This window comes from Pteropus medius, unplaced genomic scaffold (genome assembly GCF_902729225.1).
Source record: "Pteropus medius unplaced genomic scaffold, Ma_sr-lr_union100, whole genome shotgun sequence".
Lineage (NCBI taxonomy): Eukaryota > Metazoa > Chordata > Mammalia > Chiroptera > Pteropodidae > Pteropus > Pteropus medius.
This window is the reverse complement of record NW_024352787.1, coordinates 5,206,764-5,229,093: the sequence shown is the minus strand read 5'-3', so window position 1 is coordinate 5,229,093 and position 22,330 is coordinate 5,206,764. Positions and strand designations below refer to the sequence as shown.

The 22,330-nt window shown below is 31.0% G+C and overlaps 1 protein-coding gene across 1 annotated transcript in view; it reads right to left on the bottom strand.

Annotated features, from left to right (window-relative positions):
* Positions 1–22,330, bottom strand: part of PCLO (piccolo presynaptic cytomatrix protein) — a 349,327-nt gene that overhangs the window by 68,940 nt on the left and 258,057 nt on the right. The window contains 4 exon segments of the mRNA XM_039849076.1: positions 1,275–1,325; positions 5,809–6,023; positions 7,369–7,436; positions 7,981–8,089. Of these exon segments, the coding sequence (XP_039705010.1) occupies positions 1,275–1,325; positions 5,809–6,023; positions 7,369–7,436; positions 7,981–8,089 (443 nt within the window).

Sequence of the window (22,330 nt, the reverse complement as noted above, 5' to 3'; positions counted from 1 at the left end):
TAGAAAACGGCAGTGAGTCAGCAGGATCTAGAGTATCTAGGTTATCAGGCTCCATCCTGCTGGATCCTTCTTAGTAAGGTGCATACCTGCTGCACCTTTTCTCTATTTCCACCCTCACACTCTACTCTGCTTTAACTAGTGTGTGCCTAAATAATCATGTAATTAACTTCTTTGTCCTCCCTTTTATAATATTTCTTATAGGCCACTGCTGTGTGACTTTTTATTACATATTCCTTTCAATTAACCTCTTTCTTACTCCAAAATATTTACTGATCATCCTTTTATGTGGTGGCTAACTCTCCCTTGGCTTATGTTCAAGGTTCTTTTTTTAATTTGGTCTTAACTTATCTCTATAGGAACATTTCACTGCAGCAAAGCTGATCTCTTCATTTTATTACTCTCTGGCAGCAGAAACTTTCTGTGTACAATTTCTTCTTCCAGGAACACACTCCTTTTTTCTCTATCCTCGAATTAGTTCAAATCTCTTATCCTTTGTAAAGTGCTTCATGAAAATTTCCTATAGAATATGTTGGAGACACAGCTAACACTTACTGTTCTCATTCCCTTATCTAAAACTATCTTTAAATAGTTATTATTTTATATTGTGTTAATGCTTTCCATGTGACATTTCTTAGCTACCCTAAACTACTTTCTGGCATCATCTAAAGCACAGTTTTTCTAATGTTTTTTCACTAAGTCCCACAGTAAGAAATACATGTTATGATATAATCCATGAGCACAGAAACACACATACATAGGACTAAAAAAGAGTGATTTACACTACTTTCCTTCTATTTTCCTGTTAAAAATTCCCTAAACTGATTTTATAAATTATAAATTGGTTATGTCCCCTGATATGAAAAACATGGCTCTACAAGAATTGTTCAGCAATTACTTAACAATTGTTTTCCATTGGAAGAAATGAGGATAGTATTAGACTCCAGAAACTCTTAAAGAAAAATCTTCAAATTTCCAGGAGAATCTGTCATATTTGAAACAAATTCAACAAGTATCAAGTAACTAAGGCATAAAATGTATTGACACTACTAAGGTATCAGGTAGATTTCAAAGTATAGAATTCCTTGGTATAATTAGATTTTCTAAGATATATTTGTATTAAAATACCATTTTAAGAAATTGTATTTTTCCTTAACAGGTCTGTGTTATAAAACAGGAAAGGTTCTAACAGTGTTGACAACTTCTATAGACCAAGGGAAAATATAACCCCAAAAGATGGTATATGATGATTAAAAAGACACAAAAAATATTCATACCTGAATTTCCCCTGTAATTGGATGAGAGACAACCTTTGTTGCATCAGTAGGCTGTAATATTGAAAACATATGTTATGTTAATGAATAAACCCTTCCTAGAATTTACCATTTCAGCATCCTTCTGAAATTAATTTCTATTTGGTCAGAGTGTTCTGCTTGAAAAATATATTTTATCCATTTGGCTGCTTTGGATTATTCTGTCTGCTTATACTTCTCAATACATGTTTAATTTCAAAGATACATAAATCTACTTTTCATTTTGTTAAGCTTGTTCTGAAGCTATAATTTTATACCTGCAGTAATGTATTTTCAATTACTTAAGAAAATGCAGCCTTTTGGTTCAATTTAAGTATTTATAGCCTTTAAAGATCTATAGAGGAATTGAAAAGATAATTGTTTTTATACAATGGTTGCCTAGGGGATAGAAGTTATAAAAGTCCATCCTTGTGCTCCTTTGTGGGTGCTCAGCCCCTTCCTGCTCCCATCTAGAGCAAATCACAAGGCAATCACTTGCTAATATTTCACTCCTTAATTATAATTACTTACCATTCTATATAAGTTCTTATTTCCTTAATAAATTCCTTATGTTAGTAAAGTCTTAAAAACAGTTAGGAATATGATCTGGTAAACTGATTCATACTGCTGAAGAAAAGACTGATTGCTGACTTGTTACGTTTCAATGGAATATTTGTACAAAAGGAGAGATGATGTCCCGGAATCTAGATCTATAATAAAATTTCAGGCAATGTAGCATCAATATACGGAGATATTTCCTAAAATGGAGGCCCCCTTGCTACCCTACAAATAAGGACCCCATCTTCCCACATGTACATATATTCATCTTGTTTTAATAATTAATTGAAAAAAGAAAGATCCATGATATGAGGAGGATATACTTGCTCTGCTACCTTTCCCTTTAGATTTCTATTCTAGAAATGAGAGCAATCAAAAGAAGGTGGCTATATTCCAGGTCTTGTTCCATGAAATAACTAAGGAAGAAAATTATGTAATCATGGCAAAGTTATTCGGTAGGGTTAAATTTTCTAAGCCATATGTCACTTATTCATTCAGCTCATTTATAAGAATGGCCATTTATTAACATTGAAACTATGCTCTGGCTGCAAAGGATAAACTGTTAGATTAAACAAGCAATTATTTACTTAATAAATATTTTAATATTTAAATTTCAAGAAAAGTAAACTGAATCTAGAAAAAAGAAGGACCGCACAAGTTCCTGAAACTATTTATATCTCTATAAAAGATGTGGAGTTTCCTAAAACCAGATATCCTTTTAGTGAGTAAATTGGGGAATCACTGTGATTAAAAAGTCAAAAATAAGACAAAAAAATTTAAAAGTGATTATTGGTAAAATTTTATTTTTAACAGTTGCAGTTTATTTGACATGATCATGTAAACACAACTAGATTTAATGCAGAGAATAAACTTCTGGACCATTTTTAGTTGTTCAGGGTGTGGTAGGAAACTCATGGACAGAAGGATATTTTAAATTATGGAAGGAAAAAGAGGAGTATCTGTTGGATACAGGGCAAACTATCAGCTACAGATAGTTACATTTCAAGATTAGAGCTGACTGCCTTTTTTACATTGATGTCATATCTTTGTGAGGCTGTTTTTTGATGTTGTGGTGATAAAAAATGTACTGCAAGAAAATCAGTGAGATCAGTGTGGAACGGGAAATGAGATTGTTAGTGTCCAATCTGATTCCACAGTGTGAATAGCTGTACAATGCCTATCAGGTGCACTTATTCCATTGATATGTAATTTTAGTTATTAACAGTGTAAGGAACACACTATTTTTATTTCATTTTATGTGTATTATTTTTTCTAAGGGTTACTAAGATGTTAGGACATAAATACTGATTAAATTGTTTGTACCTAATTACTTAATACATAAAACTATTTTAGATATTTTTTGTGCATCTGGGCACCATAGAAAAAAATTACTGAGAAAATTAAGCGTTCCATGACCAGGAGAGTTTGGGAAAACAGGGATCTATTTCATAAGAATATATAGAACTAATAAGCACTTTAGTTGAATTATTTATTTATATGATGACTTGGAAGAAATTATTCAGACTTGAAAGATAAAATGAAGAAAGTTTGGTTAGAATTTCAGAGACAAAACAGCTTGAGGTAGCAAAATAAATATTTTGAAGACAAAATTCATATTTATTTAGTTTAAGAAAAATAATAATTTAAAATAGTCTTATATCTTTTAAAATGTACTTACTAATTTAGATTAATATTTTACCTACATTTATTCAGAAGCAAATATTTAAATTAGTATATTAATAGATTAATAATTACTTATGAATAATCATTTAAAATGTTTAATAGATGTATTCTAAATAGCTAAATGTATAATTATGCTAACTATAATTTTAGTTTTGATACATTTCATTACATTAGTATTTTGTAATTTAATATTTAGTCTCATACCTATTGAAAACACAAAAAAGTTAAAACTATAATTCTCTAAATTATCTAAAGAACATATAATGTTTAGACATATGTTACCTGACTCAGGGAGATGTAAGCTTCAGACTATCATTCAATTTTTCTATAATCTTTCAAAAAATAATTTTTTTAACATTGTAGGATTTAAACATTCAAAGTATTACCTTTTATGTATACTACATATTGACAAGTCAGGAAATATCATTACATTTATTTATTCATTTCCTCAATGTTTGTCTTCCAATACCTGTTTTCATCTTCTAATCACTGCCCTCAAAGTTAAAATATTATAAAACTTCTAATTTTGTACATTCATATTGTTACAGGGACAAGTGCCACTGATGTTTAAATTCACAATATTTATTTATTTTATTACTATTCTGTGCAAGCCACTCTACTATGCGCTTAGGGGCTGTAGAGAAAATATAAGAAATGTTTTTTGGTTCTTAAGGAGCTTGCAGCCCAACTGGGGTGTAAAATAAGCAAACAAGTAACTACAATCAAGATACAAATTGTCGTAAAAGATACACAAAACATGTGGTACTTCGGAGAGAGAAGAAAGAAGGAAGGATAACTTCTGACTTTAGGGAAAGATTAGAATTTGGGAAGACTTCATGCAAGAAGGTTTCCTGTCACTCTTATTTCATTGGTTATATAAAAATGCTTTGCTGAAGGAAATTGGTGAGTTTAGAGAAGACAGAAAATTACTAGAAGCTTATCAGAAAATTAGAATTCATAGGCTTAGAATTCAGTGACTGATTAGACAATGTGAATGAAGAGAAAAGAAGAGTCAATAGTGCTCTTAAATATCTTGAGGATGGTGCTGTCAATTGCTGAAATCAAAAATATCAAGATGACAGACTTGTAGAACCATAATGGGCTTGCTTTGGAAATTTTGCTAGCAGATTTTGTCATGTCTTTAGGTCTTCTACATAGAGATATTGAGAAAGAAATTATCTTCTATGTGGAAATGTTGAGGAAAAAACATCAGTCTGTAACTCAGAAGACAGGGAACCTCATTGAGGTAATTCTTCAAAATTAACACAAAATCGCATGTTTGAAATTACAGTTGTGTTAAAATTTATTTTGAAATTGAGTCTAACTGTCCTTGAATTATTCTTCATGAACTCTTGCTATATTTAGTTTAAAATAAGTCATTTCATAATGCAATGATTAAAATCATCCTACCTTTGTTGTTGGCTTCTGAATAAAAGAGATTTTTGGTGACATCTGCTGTGTTTCTATACTTAGTAAAATAAACTTTGTATTCTGAAGTCCAGTCAATTTATCCAATAATACTCTGTCTTTCCCATATATCTCACCACATAAAGAAAAGACTTTATTCATGTTTATACAAAATAATGCTTTTCTAATATATTTATTGACCATGAGGAAAATTTCTCTATTAACAATCAAATCTATGAGGGAAAAATTACAAACTACATTTTTATCTGCTTTTATAAGGTTAAGCAATTATTTTTCCGTTTCTTTTTAATTCTCCAGTATCTTTGAAATATAAGTGTTAGAAACATTTGTTTCAAATAAAGATTTACATCAAGAGAAAATTTATTAGTATAGAATTAGGGTTAAAATTCAAAGTGGCAATACTACATTACTGGTTTTCTTTTTTCTTATTATCCTGAACTCTCTTTATCTCTCTGTCTTTTTAGCCTTAAGTTATACAATCTAATGTAACGTATATCTTATGTTTTTAAAAGGATGGAAAGCTAATATTTGATACACACAGAGACTCAGAATTATGCAACAAAAGTGAAGAAAATACAGCAGGAAATAAGAAATATCAGACATATTTTTTCAAGTTTCTCATAACAATAACTGCTAAAATATTTTGAGATATAGAAATACGTAATCTTGATACGTCTCGAATCAGTTACATACTCAGAAATGGAAAAACTTTTTTTTTTTTGCTTCAATAGTCATTTGGACATGAGAAATCACAAGAACAATATCATTTTGATTCTGTATTTCCTATCTCCTAGTCTAAATTAGGAGGTAGAAAACAAGTAACTTAGAGGTCACATCAAACACTTCTCACCTTGCTGCTGCTGTGTTTCTTTTTGCTCACGGAGGGTGACCCTGGTTGTCCAGGGCTAGGAACAGAACTGGATCCTGCTGAAGTAGGACCTGAATGAACGTGAGATCCTTTTTCAACGACAGACGACAGAACTAGTGGTGACTGCTGTAGCGAAACCTTCTGAAGCTCCGCTGCCAACTGCTTAGGATCAACCCCTGGGGATTTCGCTCTATCCACTACAACAAAATAAAATGGCTTTACACATTTCTCAATTTTATAGTTACTTAATACCATGGAATTTATTGAAGTTCTAGATGACGAAGTTAAAATATCACTTATGAAACAAGCTATATAAAAAATAAATAAATAAACATAATTATACCTTTATGCATCTATCTACTTCTAAAGAAGTCTAGAAGGCTTAAAGAGGAGTGAAAGAATGCTAAGTTATAGAGGGAAACTGAGATACCTATTACATCTTCAAAAAATGTGTTTAATGTGTATGTGTGTGTGTTTCATATAGAGAACAGTATGAAGATAAACTATTCTATTTTATTCACTGGAATTTAATTTGCATGATTAGCTATTTTTTTCTTCTCTAAATCTTACATATATCTTTCTCTAAGGGGGGAATTTCAGAGAGTATATTTACATTTAGAGATGTATAAAAGTTCTACGGGCCTTAGTCTGTTTAGTGTTGCTGTAGGAAGTGCTCAATATACCTTTATAAAACAATGAAATAAGTGATATTTTAAATCTCACAATTGATTTAAATTTGTAGACTATCTATGTTATCTATGAAAGTTAAATCTCCTCATTATTTATTTATGAAACTACATGCTGATTTTTATTTGTTATAAAAGGCAATCAAAAGGTTCAGGAATAAGTTTTCCAAAATCATTTATGGTAAAAAGAATCAAGTATTATCTAAAACTTATGTAAGATAAAAATAAATGGTTCTATGGATTACTTTGATAGGATGAATTTACTTTTAAAGAATTAAAAATGTGAACTCACACAGCGAGAATTTCATTTAATTTTTTTCAATAGGTCTAACAGGCAAATATGTGTTTCCACAGAAAGCTAAAAAAGTAGTTACAATGTTTTTCATTTTGTTTATGATTACATAAATATGTAAATATCTATCAGTCTATAACTTCATTTTTGCCTATACCTATGTTTCTATCTGTATCTTCATCTACGGCTACATTTTCCTCTGTTAACTATAGACGGTCCCTAACTTAAGATAGTTCAATTTATAATTTTTCAACTTTCTGATTGTAGGAAAGTAATATGCATAACGAATTACATGAGCTCTTTAACACTATTTTGTAAAATATGCTTTGTGTTAGATGATTTTGCCCAACTGTAGGCTAATGCAAGTGTTTTGAGAACATTTGAGGTAGGCTAGGCTAAGTTATGCTGTTGGGTAGGTTAGGTGTATTAAATGCATTTTTGACTCACTATATTTTTAATTTATGATGGGTTTATTGGGTCATAATGCCATTGTAAGCAAACGAGCATCTGCAGTTCTATACCTACATCTTTACTCACAGTTGAAAGAAGATTGCTTTCACCTACCGGCTTTTGTTGGCTCATGAAGCTCCAGGTGCTGGGAATTTTCAGAATCAGAGAGCATATTGAGGTCCCTAAAAATTAAAACAAAAAAAGTAAGAAAGAAATTGAGGAAGCCTGAGACAAAAAGACCCTTTTCCCCAACTACCCTGAATATTTTTTTTTCAGTAGGTAAATGAGAAGTGGTTAATGATATAAAGCAATTTCAAAGCATGCTAACCCTTCTAACCAAATATATATTTGCAATGCTGTTAAAAGTCAGCTGATAAAAATGATTATTTAAGGTGAAATCTTTATAGATTAAATGTAAGTTTATTTTGAAATACTATACACATCCATGAAATCTAAATGGGTTTAGGCTTTCATTTAAATGAAGCATGTTTCAATCAAAGCATGAAAAGGGAGCGCTAATATCAATTAATCAGAAACAAAATTAGCTGGATTCTTTCTATGCTTTAGCCTTTGACTCTGAACACAAGAAATCTATAACTTGTATTCACTTTATTTTTTAATTACGAAAAATCTTGCTGACTGGCAAAGGTTCCACCTTAACAATTTTAAATTAAAAGAGCCATGAATAGCCAAAAAATGGAAACAAAAAGATGGGGAAAAACTCACAGTCTTACACATATTTCTGCTTCCCCACTTTGTTGACTAATGATACTCTGCACTTCTTCATATGTTTTAGAAGTTAAAGGAATCCCATTCCATTCCAATACTTGCATCCCTAAAAAGACAAATTCAGGTATAAAATAAAAAATGTGTGCTATTTCTAGTCTGGGTCCATAGGGCATAGAAATAATTTTTTTGCATTGAAAAACCAACTTAGCACACCATTGCAGAGAATATCAGTTCAAAGTTCTCTGGAACATTAATACCGAAACCATATGTAGTTTGATTATATCAACTTACCTTAACGCATAAAATGTATATAGTACAATATGCAAAATGTTACTTTTGAACATCTATTAAATATTATCAAACACATGCATTTTGTTCACACTGCTATAAAGAAAACATTATTGAACATATATTGTTTAGACAAATTTTTTGTAGGATAAAAAATTATTAGAACTACCAACATAAATTTCCCATGGGGAACAGCAACTAGAAGAGTATAAATTTCCATATCCTGTGGTGGAATGGGAGTGGTAGAAAAATGTCTTTAAGATTTTGTTGTGAAGTTCGCCTTAAAAAACTGTTAGCTTGAACTTTGCTCAAATAAAACAAGTTTTCACGCCATGTCTTTTCTTTACTGAATACAAGACATTCCTGAGTAGAAGCAGGAACGTTACAGAGAGGGCAGCTTCATAGGTGGCCTGTGCAGTACTACGAGGCCCTGTGCTTAAAAGGGTCCTATGCTTGGTTTTATGCTTTGTTGTTGCTATCTTGAAATTCTTAACAATCTTTGAACAAAGAGCCCCACATTTTCATTTTGCACTAGGTCCTGTAAATTATGTTGTGAGACTGGTTACAGGACATTTCATGTTTCTTCTCTACCTAGAAAGATAATTTTCATACAAAAAAAGTAGTAACAACTAATACTTCAACATTTTACATTTAGTTTCTTTAATCTGTTTTCTACGAGCTTTCAAAATAATTTAGGGACAACTATTTGGCACATATCAGATGGTCCTCATTATGTGGCTATGGATATAAATTAGATGAAACCATTCAAAGTTATAGTGCCCAAATATTTGTGAATGCTATCAGCTTTACCGAAGAAAAATATCTATATTCATACGAGGCTATAATTAAGTAAAAGAAATACTTGTTGAACAATTGGTTTTCAATGAGCTTCATACATGACTATGTGAAAATCGCTGTTGCTCAACATTGGTTTCAATGTGAAATTCTCACCATGGCATGATTGATTCTTTAAAAGTTTTAATGATTTTGATATACATTAAAAAATATATTACCAGTTGTAAACAAGGGAAATGTTTTTACTATAATGAAATGGCAAAAGAAGTCCATAAAAATACCCACAATAACACAAACAAGAAAGACTTTTCTATAACTTACTCCAAGAAAACTTTATCTTCAGATGGCCCTTAGGTTTATTTCAACAATCCCAGGCTGTTGTACACATAAAATGAGAAAATTACATAAAAAACAGTGGTAACACCACCAAAAAAACTTGGCACTGAAAGAAAAGCACACTGAAAAACACACTTTTTTCTTTTAGTCAGGAGAAAGAGTACATTTATGAATAGACAATTTTGGATGGAAACAAATCAATGGTGTTATAAATCAGAAATTGCATTGTCACTTTCTTGCAAGAGCAAATTCTATGAAAAGTAATAGCTACATAATCTTTACAAGGCTTCTGTTGGATTTATCTGTTCATTTTTCACATTTAAAATAAAGGGACAGATTTCCAAAATATAATTATCCAGTGAAATGAAAAATGCTTCTATTCATAAAAAAAGAAAAACTATTTAGAATCATTAATAACATTGCTGAAAAAAATATATACAGATAACTAGGGTCTTACCTAGATATTTATCTGAGACATGACCTACATGATCTGCTGTGTCCCTTCACTAGCAGAATTGGTGCAGTAATGTAGTTTGAAATATTTTGCCAGTCCTTTTATCCTTTTATTCTTGGTTCCAATGGTGAGTATCAGATACTATAGGGCATGTGATTACTTGAACATAATCTTTTGATAACATATCCCCTTTCCATCACCCAATTTCCTACAAATCCTATAAGAACCACAGTAAAATAACCAAGTGAATATGCAAATCACTCTTTATGAATTCATAAGATGGTTTCAGTAGTGGTGAGAATTAACTATCATGTGATTTTAAATACAGTATTTTAAAAAATATATTAATTATAAAATTTTATAGATTATTTTAAAATGCATGCAAAAATTTGTTGAAAATGATCATACTACATGGAAGTTCACTAAAATGGTATTTTATCATTTAATTAATTTGAATGTAATTATATTCGAACTTCAGATAACTTTTTATTCTGACTTTGTTTTAGAAATAATTCCTGGAAGATAGTGTACACATAAATGGTTAAATTTATTATTTGGCATTATGAGCAAACATTTATAATTTCTTTATGTTTAAATTATATCAACATATATTAACCAATTGTTCAAGTTTGAGATTATATAGATGATTCTGCAATTATATCCCTAGAAAGTGCTTATTATAATAGCTTGTAATAGGAAAACTGACAACAAGATAATCTGAATTTTTGCTGAATGTGTAACAGTGATAATAGAACTTGCTGCTCAAAATCTTATACTTAATAAATTATTAAAAAACAAAAAAATAAGAGAGACAATAACCAGGTGATTTTTTTAACCCTAAAAAATCAATGCGAAACATTCTCAAATGTGTTTTTATTATTTCTGGGACTACTTAATTTTGTCTGCTTCTCAAACTGGCACAAGCTATTCTTATCTTTATAATACAAAATTTCATGTATGTTATTTCTTTGTTTAATATTTACCATTACTTCAAAAAGTCTATGGATTAAAATTATTGAGTCGAGTCAAAGTCTTAAGGATTACTGTATATCCTAACATATCACACAAAAGCTCATGACTTTATTTATTCCACAGACATTTTTTTCAACACCTAGTATGTGGTAGGCAATACACAATTCATTCATCCTCTTTGTAATGATCACCACCTTTGTGCTGTTACATGCTAATATTTTATGCTGTCATAGAAATTAATAAACATGATTTTTTACTAGAACAAAAGCCCAGAAATACCTTGGCATTTAGTCAAAGAAAGATGACTGACAGAGAAAGAAATTCAGAGTGTTAGTATATAAAGAAAAGCCCAGACTCAGTGATTAGAAAGTACAAATTAAAACAACAATGATGTATTACTTAACTCTCATCATATTGCAAAAAGTCTGAAAGCCAGATACTATAGTGCGTAGACCAGGATGTGGGATTAGGGGACCTTGACTTCAAGGGAGATTATACTCCCAAGATGGTTGTTTAGCTTTATCCCCACTCTATGATGTGAGAATACTGTCAGCATAAAAAGTAAAACTGCTTATTTACAATTTATAAATGTAATTATTTTAATGGAAATGCAGATAAGTGCAAGTACTCTGGAGGCAATGTGACAGAACATTGTTAAATTAACTGCATGCACACACTATGACCCAGAAATCTTCTTTTGAGTATCTGTTTGTGGAAAGTGGGCAGTATTGGGAGAAATGGACAAAGAGAGTACAGTGAATGCTCACAATGGAAACATTCCACAGAGTGCAGGAAACAGACCCTACCAGATGTTAACACCAAAAGATTAATCCATCTTAAAATCATTTGGCAAGTAAAAACCAAGTGAGAAACAGATCTGATCTATAGGGCAATTACATTATGTACATCGAAATGATATTCACATATATTAACATTATACATTTTAAGAATAAATAATAGACATCATATAAATTATAACAGTTGTTCATCAAGAGAAGAGGGTATGGGAAAAAAATGAGATAAAAGAAATGAATGAGCTAATAAATGAATAAAGAAAAAAAAATACACATATGTAGAGGAGGGGACCTTGTATGAACAAATGAGGCTGGTACGCTATGAAATGAGAGTCTGATGCAGCTGGGGTAAACAAAACAAAACAAAACTTCATTGAAATACTTATTATTTATAATTTCTTATTTTAGCCATTTTCTCCACCGATATTAACTATGACTATAGATTAACTTACTACATTTGGACATCCACTCTCAAAAATCCTTTATAAACTAACAGCAGCAGCAAAGCCTCAGTTAAATCGGTCATCTCCCCTGGCTTTCTAAATAGCAAACAAACTCTGCAACTGAATTTCAAGGGTCCAATACCCTGTACACATCAGTTATACTACTCATTCATTTTCAAGGGAGGTAGTGTCAATATAAGAAAAATATGTACATAGGTGAATGGATTTTATTATTTTTTAATTATTTTTTTTAAATTTTACAATTTTAACCTATTTATACATTAACATGAAAGAAAGGGAAAAAAGAGTGAAAGAAAGGAAAAAAGGAAAAGGAAAAAAATGGAAGGAAGGATTCTTTGGTAAAAGGGAAAAATTAGTATTTGAATAGTGTCCTGCTTATTTAAAGGAAAGAGGAGATGCCCTCAATTACGATTAGACATTCAAAACCCAGATATATTTTCCCAAGGAAACATACACAAGTATAAAATCTTAAAGTTGGAAAGTATCTTGTTGAAGAACGAATCTCATATTACCATTTTTGTCATTGTCATTATTAGCATTATTTTTATTCTTGAAACTCACTCATAGTTCAAATAAAACTTAAAAAAGAGCCTCGGTATACAAAATATGTAAAAATAGAGCTACTTTCATTGAAGCAGTCTCCTTGTACCTGCTTTCCTCCTCCCCATCCTCCAGTTCCTACTCCATAGGTTCCCTTACACACTTGTAGGGAATCCTGTTTCCCTAATCTACTTGAATAAGTCAGTGGTTTAAAATACCTCACAACTTTCAATAACCAGGAAACTATCTCCCAAGATACACTGGAAAGAAGATAATCTAAATTTCATTTTAATGAAAATGGGAGTCTGAATTGCTAAAAAAGAGTATAATAAAATATTATAATATTTTTACTCAGTAATTCTAATAATGCTTTTAAAAATACAACGGTGTTATGTATGTGTCTGAAATTATCATTAAAAATTAAAATCCGCCCATCTTTCAATAAGGACCACATGTACTATTTTCAAAAGATAAATATTTTATCTATCAGAAGTGTGTTTTATGAACTAGCATGCTGCTGGTAGTTGACTCCTGATACATTCTCTTCTCCATAATCAAATTGTGCTCACATTTAGCGTGGTTATTTACTAGCTGTTGTGACCTTCAGCAAATTGCTTAACTTATTATCCTTGGCTCCCTCAAGAGTAACTATATTTGCTACATCACTATTTTAGTTTATTTCTACTCTATAATGTGGAGAACACTATGATCATGACAGAATAAAAAACAACAATTGAAAATGCAATTTTTGAGCTGTAGGTTCATATGAGGAATTTAGCAAATATTTTAGAATCCTGAAATTTTCATATCGTTTTAAATTATTATCTTTATCTACAACTTTTCTTGTCATATATACTAAAACTTTTAAGCATAGGAATCATGCCATCTAATTTTTCCTTTTTTGCCTTCCTTACATTTCCTCTCACAGTCCTCAGTGGCAGTTAAAGTTCTTCTGGCTGGTCTTGGCTCTCCAGGACTCCTATGGCATCTCTCTGCCTAGTTTAACTTCTCTGAGTATCGCTACATTTGTTCCTGGATTGACTAACTCAGGGCTTAGAACTTTCAGTCTGCAATTTAAATCTCAATTTGGTTTAAATTTACATGCCATGCAGACAAAGTATCTATTGCTAACTCCATTTAAACTCAAAGTTGCTTTCAATTTAAAATACCAAAATTTTAATCTATTAAAATATATATTTAAAAAATATTTGATATGTCACAATTTCCTCTCTTCATCTTATAAAGGTAATAGAATTAAATCTATTAGAATTAATGTAAATGTTACAAATGCATATTCTTCCGAATTTCATATACATATATATAGAGAGAGAGAGAGAAAGAGAGTAGACTCAAGCCTAAAAGAAATGAAACAGATAATACACTCTATTTCCATCCTTGGGCAGACTATTGACAAGCATTCTTTAGAGAAATATCATCCAACTTCGATATATTTTTAAATAGAAAAAGTTAAGTTCTATATCTGAAACTGTCATTAATTTTGGGTATAATCTTGATCAATTCAATTTCTGTGTTTCTTTCATTCATACTTTTGTGAAGAGCAAGCAATTAAAATCATCAAAGAATGACTTGCATATATAAATTCTTAAAGTTAATTTACATATTTAAAAAATTCTCACATTTTAATATATGTGCTGCTGAAACGAGCACTTCACATTCTGAATATAAAAAATATCTGAGAATTATCAAAGACTACAGTTGAACTGTCTGTGCTTATTCATACTTCTTTCTAGGTCTGAGTACATTTCAACTATTTAGAATTAATGACTTCTACACTCACAGATCTGAAATAGGTTTAGCTTCAATCATAAAGTAAACAATTGTAAAGAAAATCAATTATCATACTTTGCAGTATTAATGATCAATAATATATAGATCATTGAAGAAGGATTAAATAAATCAAATTACGGGATATGTTATAAAAACACATCACAACTATTTTATAGATTCATAAATCAGGCAAGATTCTTGTAGATACTCTAGTTTCAGTCATTTATACAACATATTAGAAAAATGAAACATGAGGTAATATGACTTTTCTAACATCACACAGTTCTTTAATGGTAATGCAGAAATATAAACTCCATCTAACTCTCTCAGAGGCCAGCGTTAGTACCAGTAAGTAGGAAACCTCATTCAGCTTATGCCTGTTAACCTACATATTAGACCACTTGCATATAATCAGTGTTCAGATATGTAAAACCTATCACAAAGAACACATATGTTATTTATAATGCTATTTTAATTACTATAAGGAAAGATAATTGAGAAATTGTATTAATTATCTACATGACATTATTATTTGAAGACTTGGGCTTGCAAAAATTGAAGACATTATTGAACAAACAGAAAGTTGTTGTGAGATATTTTATTTTATTGTGGATAAACAATGACAATTAGGAATGAAAAAAAATTGATCAGATTTCTCATCTCTTTCTCTACTCCATTTCCGGGAAAGAAGCAAATATTACATTTCTATAGGCACACTGACAGAAGATTATGATGAACTTTTGCTGAGAAAGAAAAATAATGAAGAAAGGATTGCTCAATGTCACCAATGATCAGGGAAATGCAAGCCAAAACCACAAAGATATAGCAGGAGATTCAGAAACTGAAACCCTAGCACTCTGTTGGTTATAATGCAATATGATGTAACCGCTACTAAAATTTTACTAAGTTTCCTAAAAATTAAAAATAGAATTAACACATGATGTAGCAATTCCATTTCTGGGTATTTAGCCAAAATAATTGAAATCAGGAACTTGAAGAGATAGTAGCACTATCTCTTGTTTATTGCAGTGCTATACACAACAGCCAAAATGTGGAAATAACCTAAATATCCATTGACAGATAAAGAGAAAAGCAAATGAAATTTATACATACAATGAAGTATTATTCAACCTTTAAAAAAGAGGAAATCTAATAATATAAGACCAATTGAATGAACACTGAGGACATATTTCTAAGTAAAATAATCCAGTCATAGAAGGACAAATATTGCATGATTCCATTTATATAAAGTATCTTAAATAGTTAAACTCAGAAGTGAAGAATAGAATGGTGGTTGCCAGGGAGGGGGAAATAGTTTCTAATCAACTTGTACAAAATTTGTTATGCAAAACAAATAAATTTTAGATATCCAATAAACAACATTGTGCCTGTAGATAACAATATTGCATTGTACACTTAAAAATCTGTGAAGATTTTAGATCTCATGTTAAGAATACTGACTACATTTTAAAAAAAAAGTAAAGAAAGAAAGAAAAGAATGTAGGATGAATGAAAGGAATAGGAGGTGAAGAGTCAGTTCTAGGAAGACTATATCCCCAAACATGGTGGTTGGAGGTTGCAAAGATAGTAGGGAGCACCACCCTGCTTGCTCATATGGTTCAGGGAAAATGGCTTACCTCAAAAAAAACTTTCTGCATAGTACCATTAGAAAAGTTCACACTAGATTTTGTAGCTTTCAACCTACACAGAACTACTCTCAGGAACACTGGTCACAGTTAAGGGAGGCAGCTGCTTTCGAGAACTGTGCTGGTTTAGACGTGGCTCTCTCAGTGGTGTGGATCAATGTACAGGGGATCGACTATCAGTGTTCTAGAATGTGTAAGGCCCTCACTGGGAATGTTCCTAAAGCTCAAGGGACAGGAAACATCAAATAATGAATGTGAATCAATTTCTCACCAGAATGTGAAGGAGAGATCAGAACTGATTACATTTGATTAACAAGAAAAAAAGTAATGTATTTCTTGAGTTGCAAATTCATTTTTACCTTAACTTCTTAAACTGTTAACTTTATCTTAACTTTTTAAACAGTTAAGGTAAAAAGGGAAATATAATTAGCCATGATTTATGACTGAACTTGAGGAAGATTATCATGATAGGATTCTGTTTCTAATCACTATGACCACTAAAATAATCTAGTATTCCAGTCCAGTATTTCCTGGAAGGATTGGTATAGATGCCAAAGTCACTCTATGACTACCATTTGTGGTGTTTAGAACTAGATGTGTTATTTGAAACAGACTAAAACAGAATATGATGAATGAGGCAGGAGAAGGGGTATAGGTAGATTAGAAAAATTTTATTGCTCCCAAGAAAGTAATATAACATGGTATTATCCAATGATAGGTATATAATGTAATCATACTCTTAAAAGTAGATTGTAATTCATAAATTTTTAAGCTTTTCTTAGTTTAATTTCTCAATCTATTTTGTTAAAATACCCAGAATAAATGTTTTCTATTGACTTTCTTATTAAGTGATATTAACAGATTATCACCATCAAATCTGAAGACTATCATGAGCAGCTACCAATAACAGACTAATAGTGCTCTCATGATTGTATAGAGATTCATAGTTAATTGAATAGGCATAGGAAGCTGGGATAAATGACACAGCCATGCATGGAAAATGTTAACTGTTGCCCTCTCTGCTTTGAGTATCCCTAGTGAATCATTAAGGATTTTAACTTTAATTATGTTCTTAACCTTTTTGATATTCATGTAATCTGTACTGTTCCCTTTTTTTAATGTTATTTAAATGAATTTCACTTCTCAGATAATAAATTTTAACCTAAAATGTCATCATTTTATACCAGGAAAACTATTTCTTAATATACACAGAAGCTATCTGAATCAGACAAAATTATCATCATCATCATAATAATCTGCACTGAGCATATATAAAGACCATATAAATTCCATTTCATAAGATTACTTGATAAATAAAATGTGCAGAACTTTGCTTTGATAACTGAGCTGTAACTTTAAATCATGAGTAAAATCAGACAAAAAAGAAATTATATTTATGGGAAGGAAAGCTATGAAAAAAAATCTCCCAATCAAAATTTGAGAGCACAAGGAAAATTCAAATATATTCATCTACAGTATAAGAAAATAATTTTTTTTGACAAAGAAGGAGGGTGTTTTCATCATAACCCAAATGCTCATCACTAGAAATATTATATATAACATGGTTAACTGCTGTGCATAAAAGAGTTGAGTTTTTATATTTTGCTTATTTTTGAGCCAAAGACATTGTATGATTATAAATAATAAAACCAATATTAAAAGGGTGAAATTTTAATGCATAAATTCTTTCATCATTTGATGACAGATATAAATAAGCTAGAGATGTCACTTCAAATAAAAAATAACCATTCTGAGAGAAGATATAAAATGCATTATGAAATAATTTCTTTGAAGCAATAAAATGAGTTATGTGTTGTTACTTCATAAGAAGTGACAATCATAAAGGAGAATTAGCAAATAATTCACTTTAGCTTGATAGATATTCAATAAATAACAAATGTCATTAGATGGTAGAATTCCATTCAAAAAGTTCTCAATCACTTCTAGTGAATAGAATTATATGTACATATATATATACACACATATACATGTACATATATATATTTATAATAATATACACAACATACTATAATAGCTGATTTTTCCATTGAAAAACCAGAATTGTTTAAGAAGAAAACAGTTAACAGCAATATCTGTCAACTGATATACAACCATTTCCCTTCAGTTCTCTAAAATTCATAAAAAGAAATAATTTCTCCTATCTCACAAGCAAACATGATTATAAACATAAAAAAGGCAGTGTGTTCTAGATGAATTATAAAGGACTTTTATATGTATACCATTTGATTACATGAAGTTCTTTTGATTAGAAGGAATAAAATTAGACCCATTTCACATGTGTTAATAGCACCAATAAGGAGCTTCTTTTTTTTACAAAGTTATTTTGCACACTTTTTCTCATTTTATCATTACAGAAAACCAGTAAGATAGGTAGGGTAAGTGTAACTACCCCAATTTTTTTATATATGAAGCCTCAACTTTAGAAATCATATAGTGGTAGTTCAAAAAGCCAGGTCTCCTGATTCCTCATTTAAGTTCAGGAATATTGACATACTAAGGGCTTCTTTTATGTTGAAGATATACGGAATATTTAATGATATAATTTGGCTGCTTTTATAGCTAATATCTTAGATTTAAGTGTATAATCAATATAAACAAATGTATTTAATTATGATAAAACTAACCACATTAAGTCCACAAATATTTAGTCAGTGCGTATCAAAAACAAGACTAGATTCTGTTTCTAATATCGATCAGTTATGATTTCTGACATGATTTCTCCTACTAAGGAGTAGGACCATCATGAACAAATGATCACAGGAGGTAAACAGAAGGTAAACCAGATTAGAGAACCCCAGTAGGGCTGGTGGGTGGGAAGCTAAGAAATGGAACTGAGGATAAATAAAGATGAATTCAATGGGTTTGTGTACATTATGCAAGGTCTGGTAGGTCACAATAAACTTGGGCTTAATCATTTGATAATATAAAACATAAGAGGAAAAGGTTTATAATAATCAATTGTTATTTTAATAACATTCTGCAATTTGGAGAGAGCGTATGTCTTTTTCCCCCTTTTAGCAAGTTAATGTAAGTTAATATAAGTCTCTTTCATGTTTTACTCTCTATGAACATATTAAAGTCATTTCCATTGAGCCACTGTTTAACATACATGTTGTACTGTATAATTTATATACATATATGTATATATATATACATTTATGTAGAGGATATCATATGTATGTATATGCATATATATGTATATATTTATATATACGTATGTGTGTATATATAGGATATATATGATTATGTATATATATATGTATATATATAGGATATCATATAATCATTTATCACCATGTCCCCTGTTCCCACCTTGATGTGAAGAGCCACATCTCATGCTTGGGTTATTTCTACAGCTTCCTAATTGCTCTCCTTCTTTCTACCCTTTACTCATTCAAACTATTGTTGTTCTAGCAGCCAGAATGATCCTATTTAAACATCATTCAGCTGTGTCAGCCTAAAGACTTCCCATTTCATGAGTAAAAAGCTGAAGTTCTTATAATGACCAAGATTCTACCTGTGTTACTTCTCTGACTGAAACTCCTGCTATTCTCTCTCTCACACGCTCACTCAGTTCCAGCCACACTGGTCTGGTCTTGTTTTCTTATTGTTCCTAGCACACACCAGGCATGCTCTTGCTCTAGGCCTTTGCCCCTTTCATCGTAGGCCTCTGCCCACAATATAGACAACTTCTGGCTCACTCCTTCCTCTCTTGGGGGCTTTACTCAATTGTTGCCTTCTCAGTAAGGCTTTCCCTGACCACCCCATCTAAAATTGTAACCCCACCCTCCTACATACTGTGTCCACCCTCCTTGTTATATTTTTCACCATAGCACATATTACCATTTAATATGTGATATTTATAAATAACAGTTATCTTCTTTCTCACCTATTAGAATGTAAGGTCCATGCTTTCTTTCTCTATGTCCCCACAGGGCCACAAGTGATTGCTTTATATAGCATGCACTTAAACAAAATTATAGAAGGAATAAATGGATCAGTGATAGCACTCAGCAAACTCAAGTGCCATAACTGACAGTGATGAAGATCTAGGAAAGAGCAGAGAGTAAAAGAAAATAAAACAGCCTAAGAGAAAATTTTTTAAAAAATGTTTTTTTCTATACTCTCAGTGTAATTTAGTCTAAATTTATTGAGTGTTGAAGTGAAAATATGTATTTTTGTAGAATAGTCTTTCTGCTTCAGTACTCATCACTATATCTGGAACTTAGTAGTACTCTGCCACTATGTTGAACTATCTTAAAAATTAACAAATGGAATAAATGAAAAGTCTGGCAAGATCTGATTTAGCTCCTGCACAGTTTGTTGCCCTGGGGAGCTTGCAGCCTGCTCTTAGAAATTACCTGAAAGCTACCTGGAATTCTTTGGGATGAGAGGAGGCATATCTGTAGACTCCACTAGTTATGGTACTTGTTCTAATACATGCAAAATCAACCAATGTATTCTGCATTTCTATATTTGTCTCACTGAAACTAAAAGAAAACATATATCGCTCCCACAAAAAAAAAAAATCAGTAAGGAAAAGGGTTTTATTTCCTTAAAAGTATCTTTCCCTAGTTCTTCAGATTTATTTTATACTTTATTCATTCAGACCCTTATCTAATTTTTCCTCCAAAACGAACACCTTAAGTCCTTTGCCTTTCTAGGCTGTAGATACCTTAAAAGCAAGACACAATCCTATCATTCTATACCATTCTAGGATATGCTGGTACAGAATAGTTAGTGAATAATTAATCTATTTGCATTCTTTATTTTTTCCAATATTCTTAATATTCTCACCTTTATTCCAACAGTCTTTTCTCTGAACTCCCTGTTTATCACCTCCATCTGTCTTTTCGGCATATTGCTATTGTATACCAGTAGCTTCCTAGAATTCTGCTGTAAGTACCTTAATGTTTTTTCCCCAAAAAGAAATAACATCTAATGCAGGGATGAATTCAAGTTTTGTAAGGCATGAATCATACAATTTTAAGACAAAAATACATAAAATTATGAATAAAAATATAAAATTATGAATAAAAACTTAGAAGTAAATATTTGTTACAAAGACAAAAGCTCACAAGAAATCACAAATGTTAAAATGCTGATGAACACTGAAAACATCACATATTTCATAGAACTTCCTGAATCATGGTAAGGGGCCAGTACAAGTGATGGAGACCCGAGACAAGTTTCATTCTTGTCATAATAATGACATCCATTCTGATTTCATTTTTTCCTTTATCCCATGTAATTAGCCTCACATTCTGGATTCTAGTGCTTGAATTTGTTATGTAATATAATCAACCTATCATGGCTCACCTTCCCCTTCTAACTCTTTACCTATATGTTTCTTCTCAAAGTTCAATCTCTTCTACACAACTCTTTAGTAGGTACAGTGTCTAATAAGTATGCATTATAGAAGAGTCTTGTGGAGGATCCCCTACATTTAACACTGGAAACTCAGTGAGCTTTTGTGATTTGTCAAGTCACAAAGAAAAGGAGTTGATGAGAAAGATTAATCCAGACACAGGGGACCAGACGTCTGACACTTATATCACAATTCTTTTCACTAACAAGGTGTATTTTCAGTGACTAACAGACCATGAAAGTTACATAAACAGATATTCATTGTATGCATGTCCATAGATTTAATTATAGCATGAAGTTTACTGATTAACAAATTGTTGATAAGAAGAAAATTTTAGAAGTCTTTTAAAAGATTAGCCAAAACTATGGTATTACAGTTAGAGTGATAGAGGTACATGACAAAAGGCTTAATCTCTTCAAGTATTATAATATATACTATTTTATTTATTCAAGTCTGATATTTAAAATATACCAATATAGCAGATACCTATCAGTTCAAATATTCCCTTACAGAAAGCCTGAATTTTATAAGATCAATTGTCATCTATCAAAATATCTATTATTAATGAAGTAGCTTCTACAGCTAGTCTAGCGCTTTATAGTTAACAAGCGTACAAAATGCATCAGTTCCATTCACTCTTGAGATAGGTGAGATAGGTTAAAACCTCTTGATTGCAGATGAGATAAAAGGAGACTGAGAGAACATAAGAAACTTGCCTAAAGTCACAAAAATGGCATTAAGTCATCATCTTCTGATTCTAAATTTGGCACTTTTTCCATTAGGGAGATTCTATGTACCTGTAGCTCAGAACTCAGACCTGACCATGGGATATAGAATTCAAGCTAAGTATAGCAAATATTCTTTCTACCATAGAAGATCTC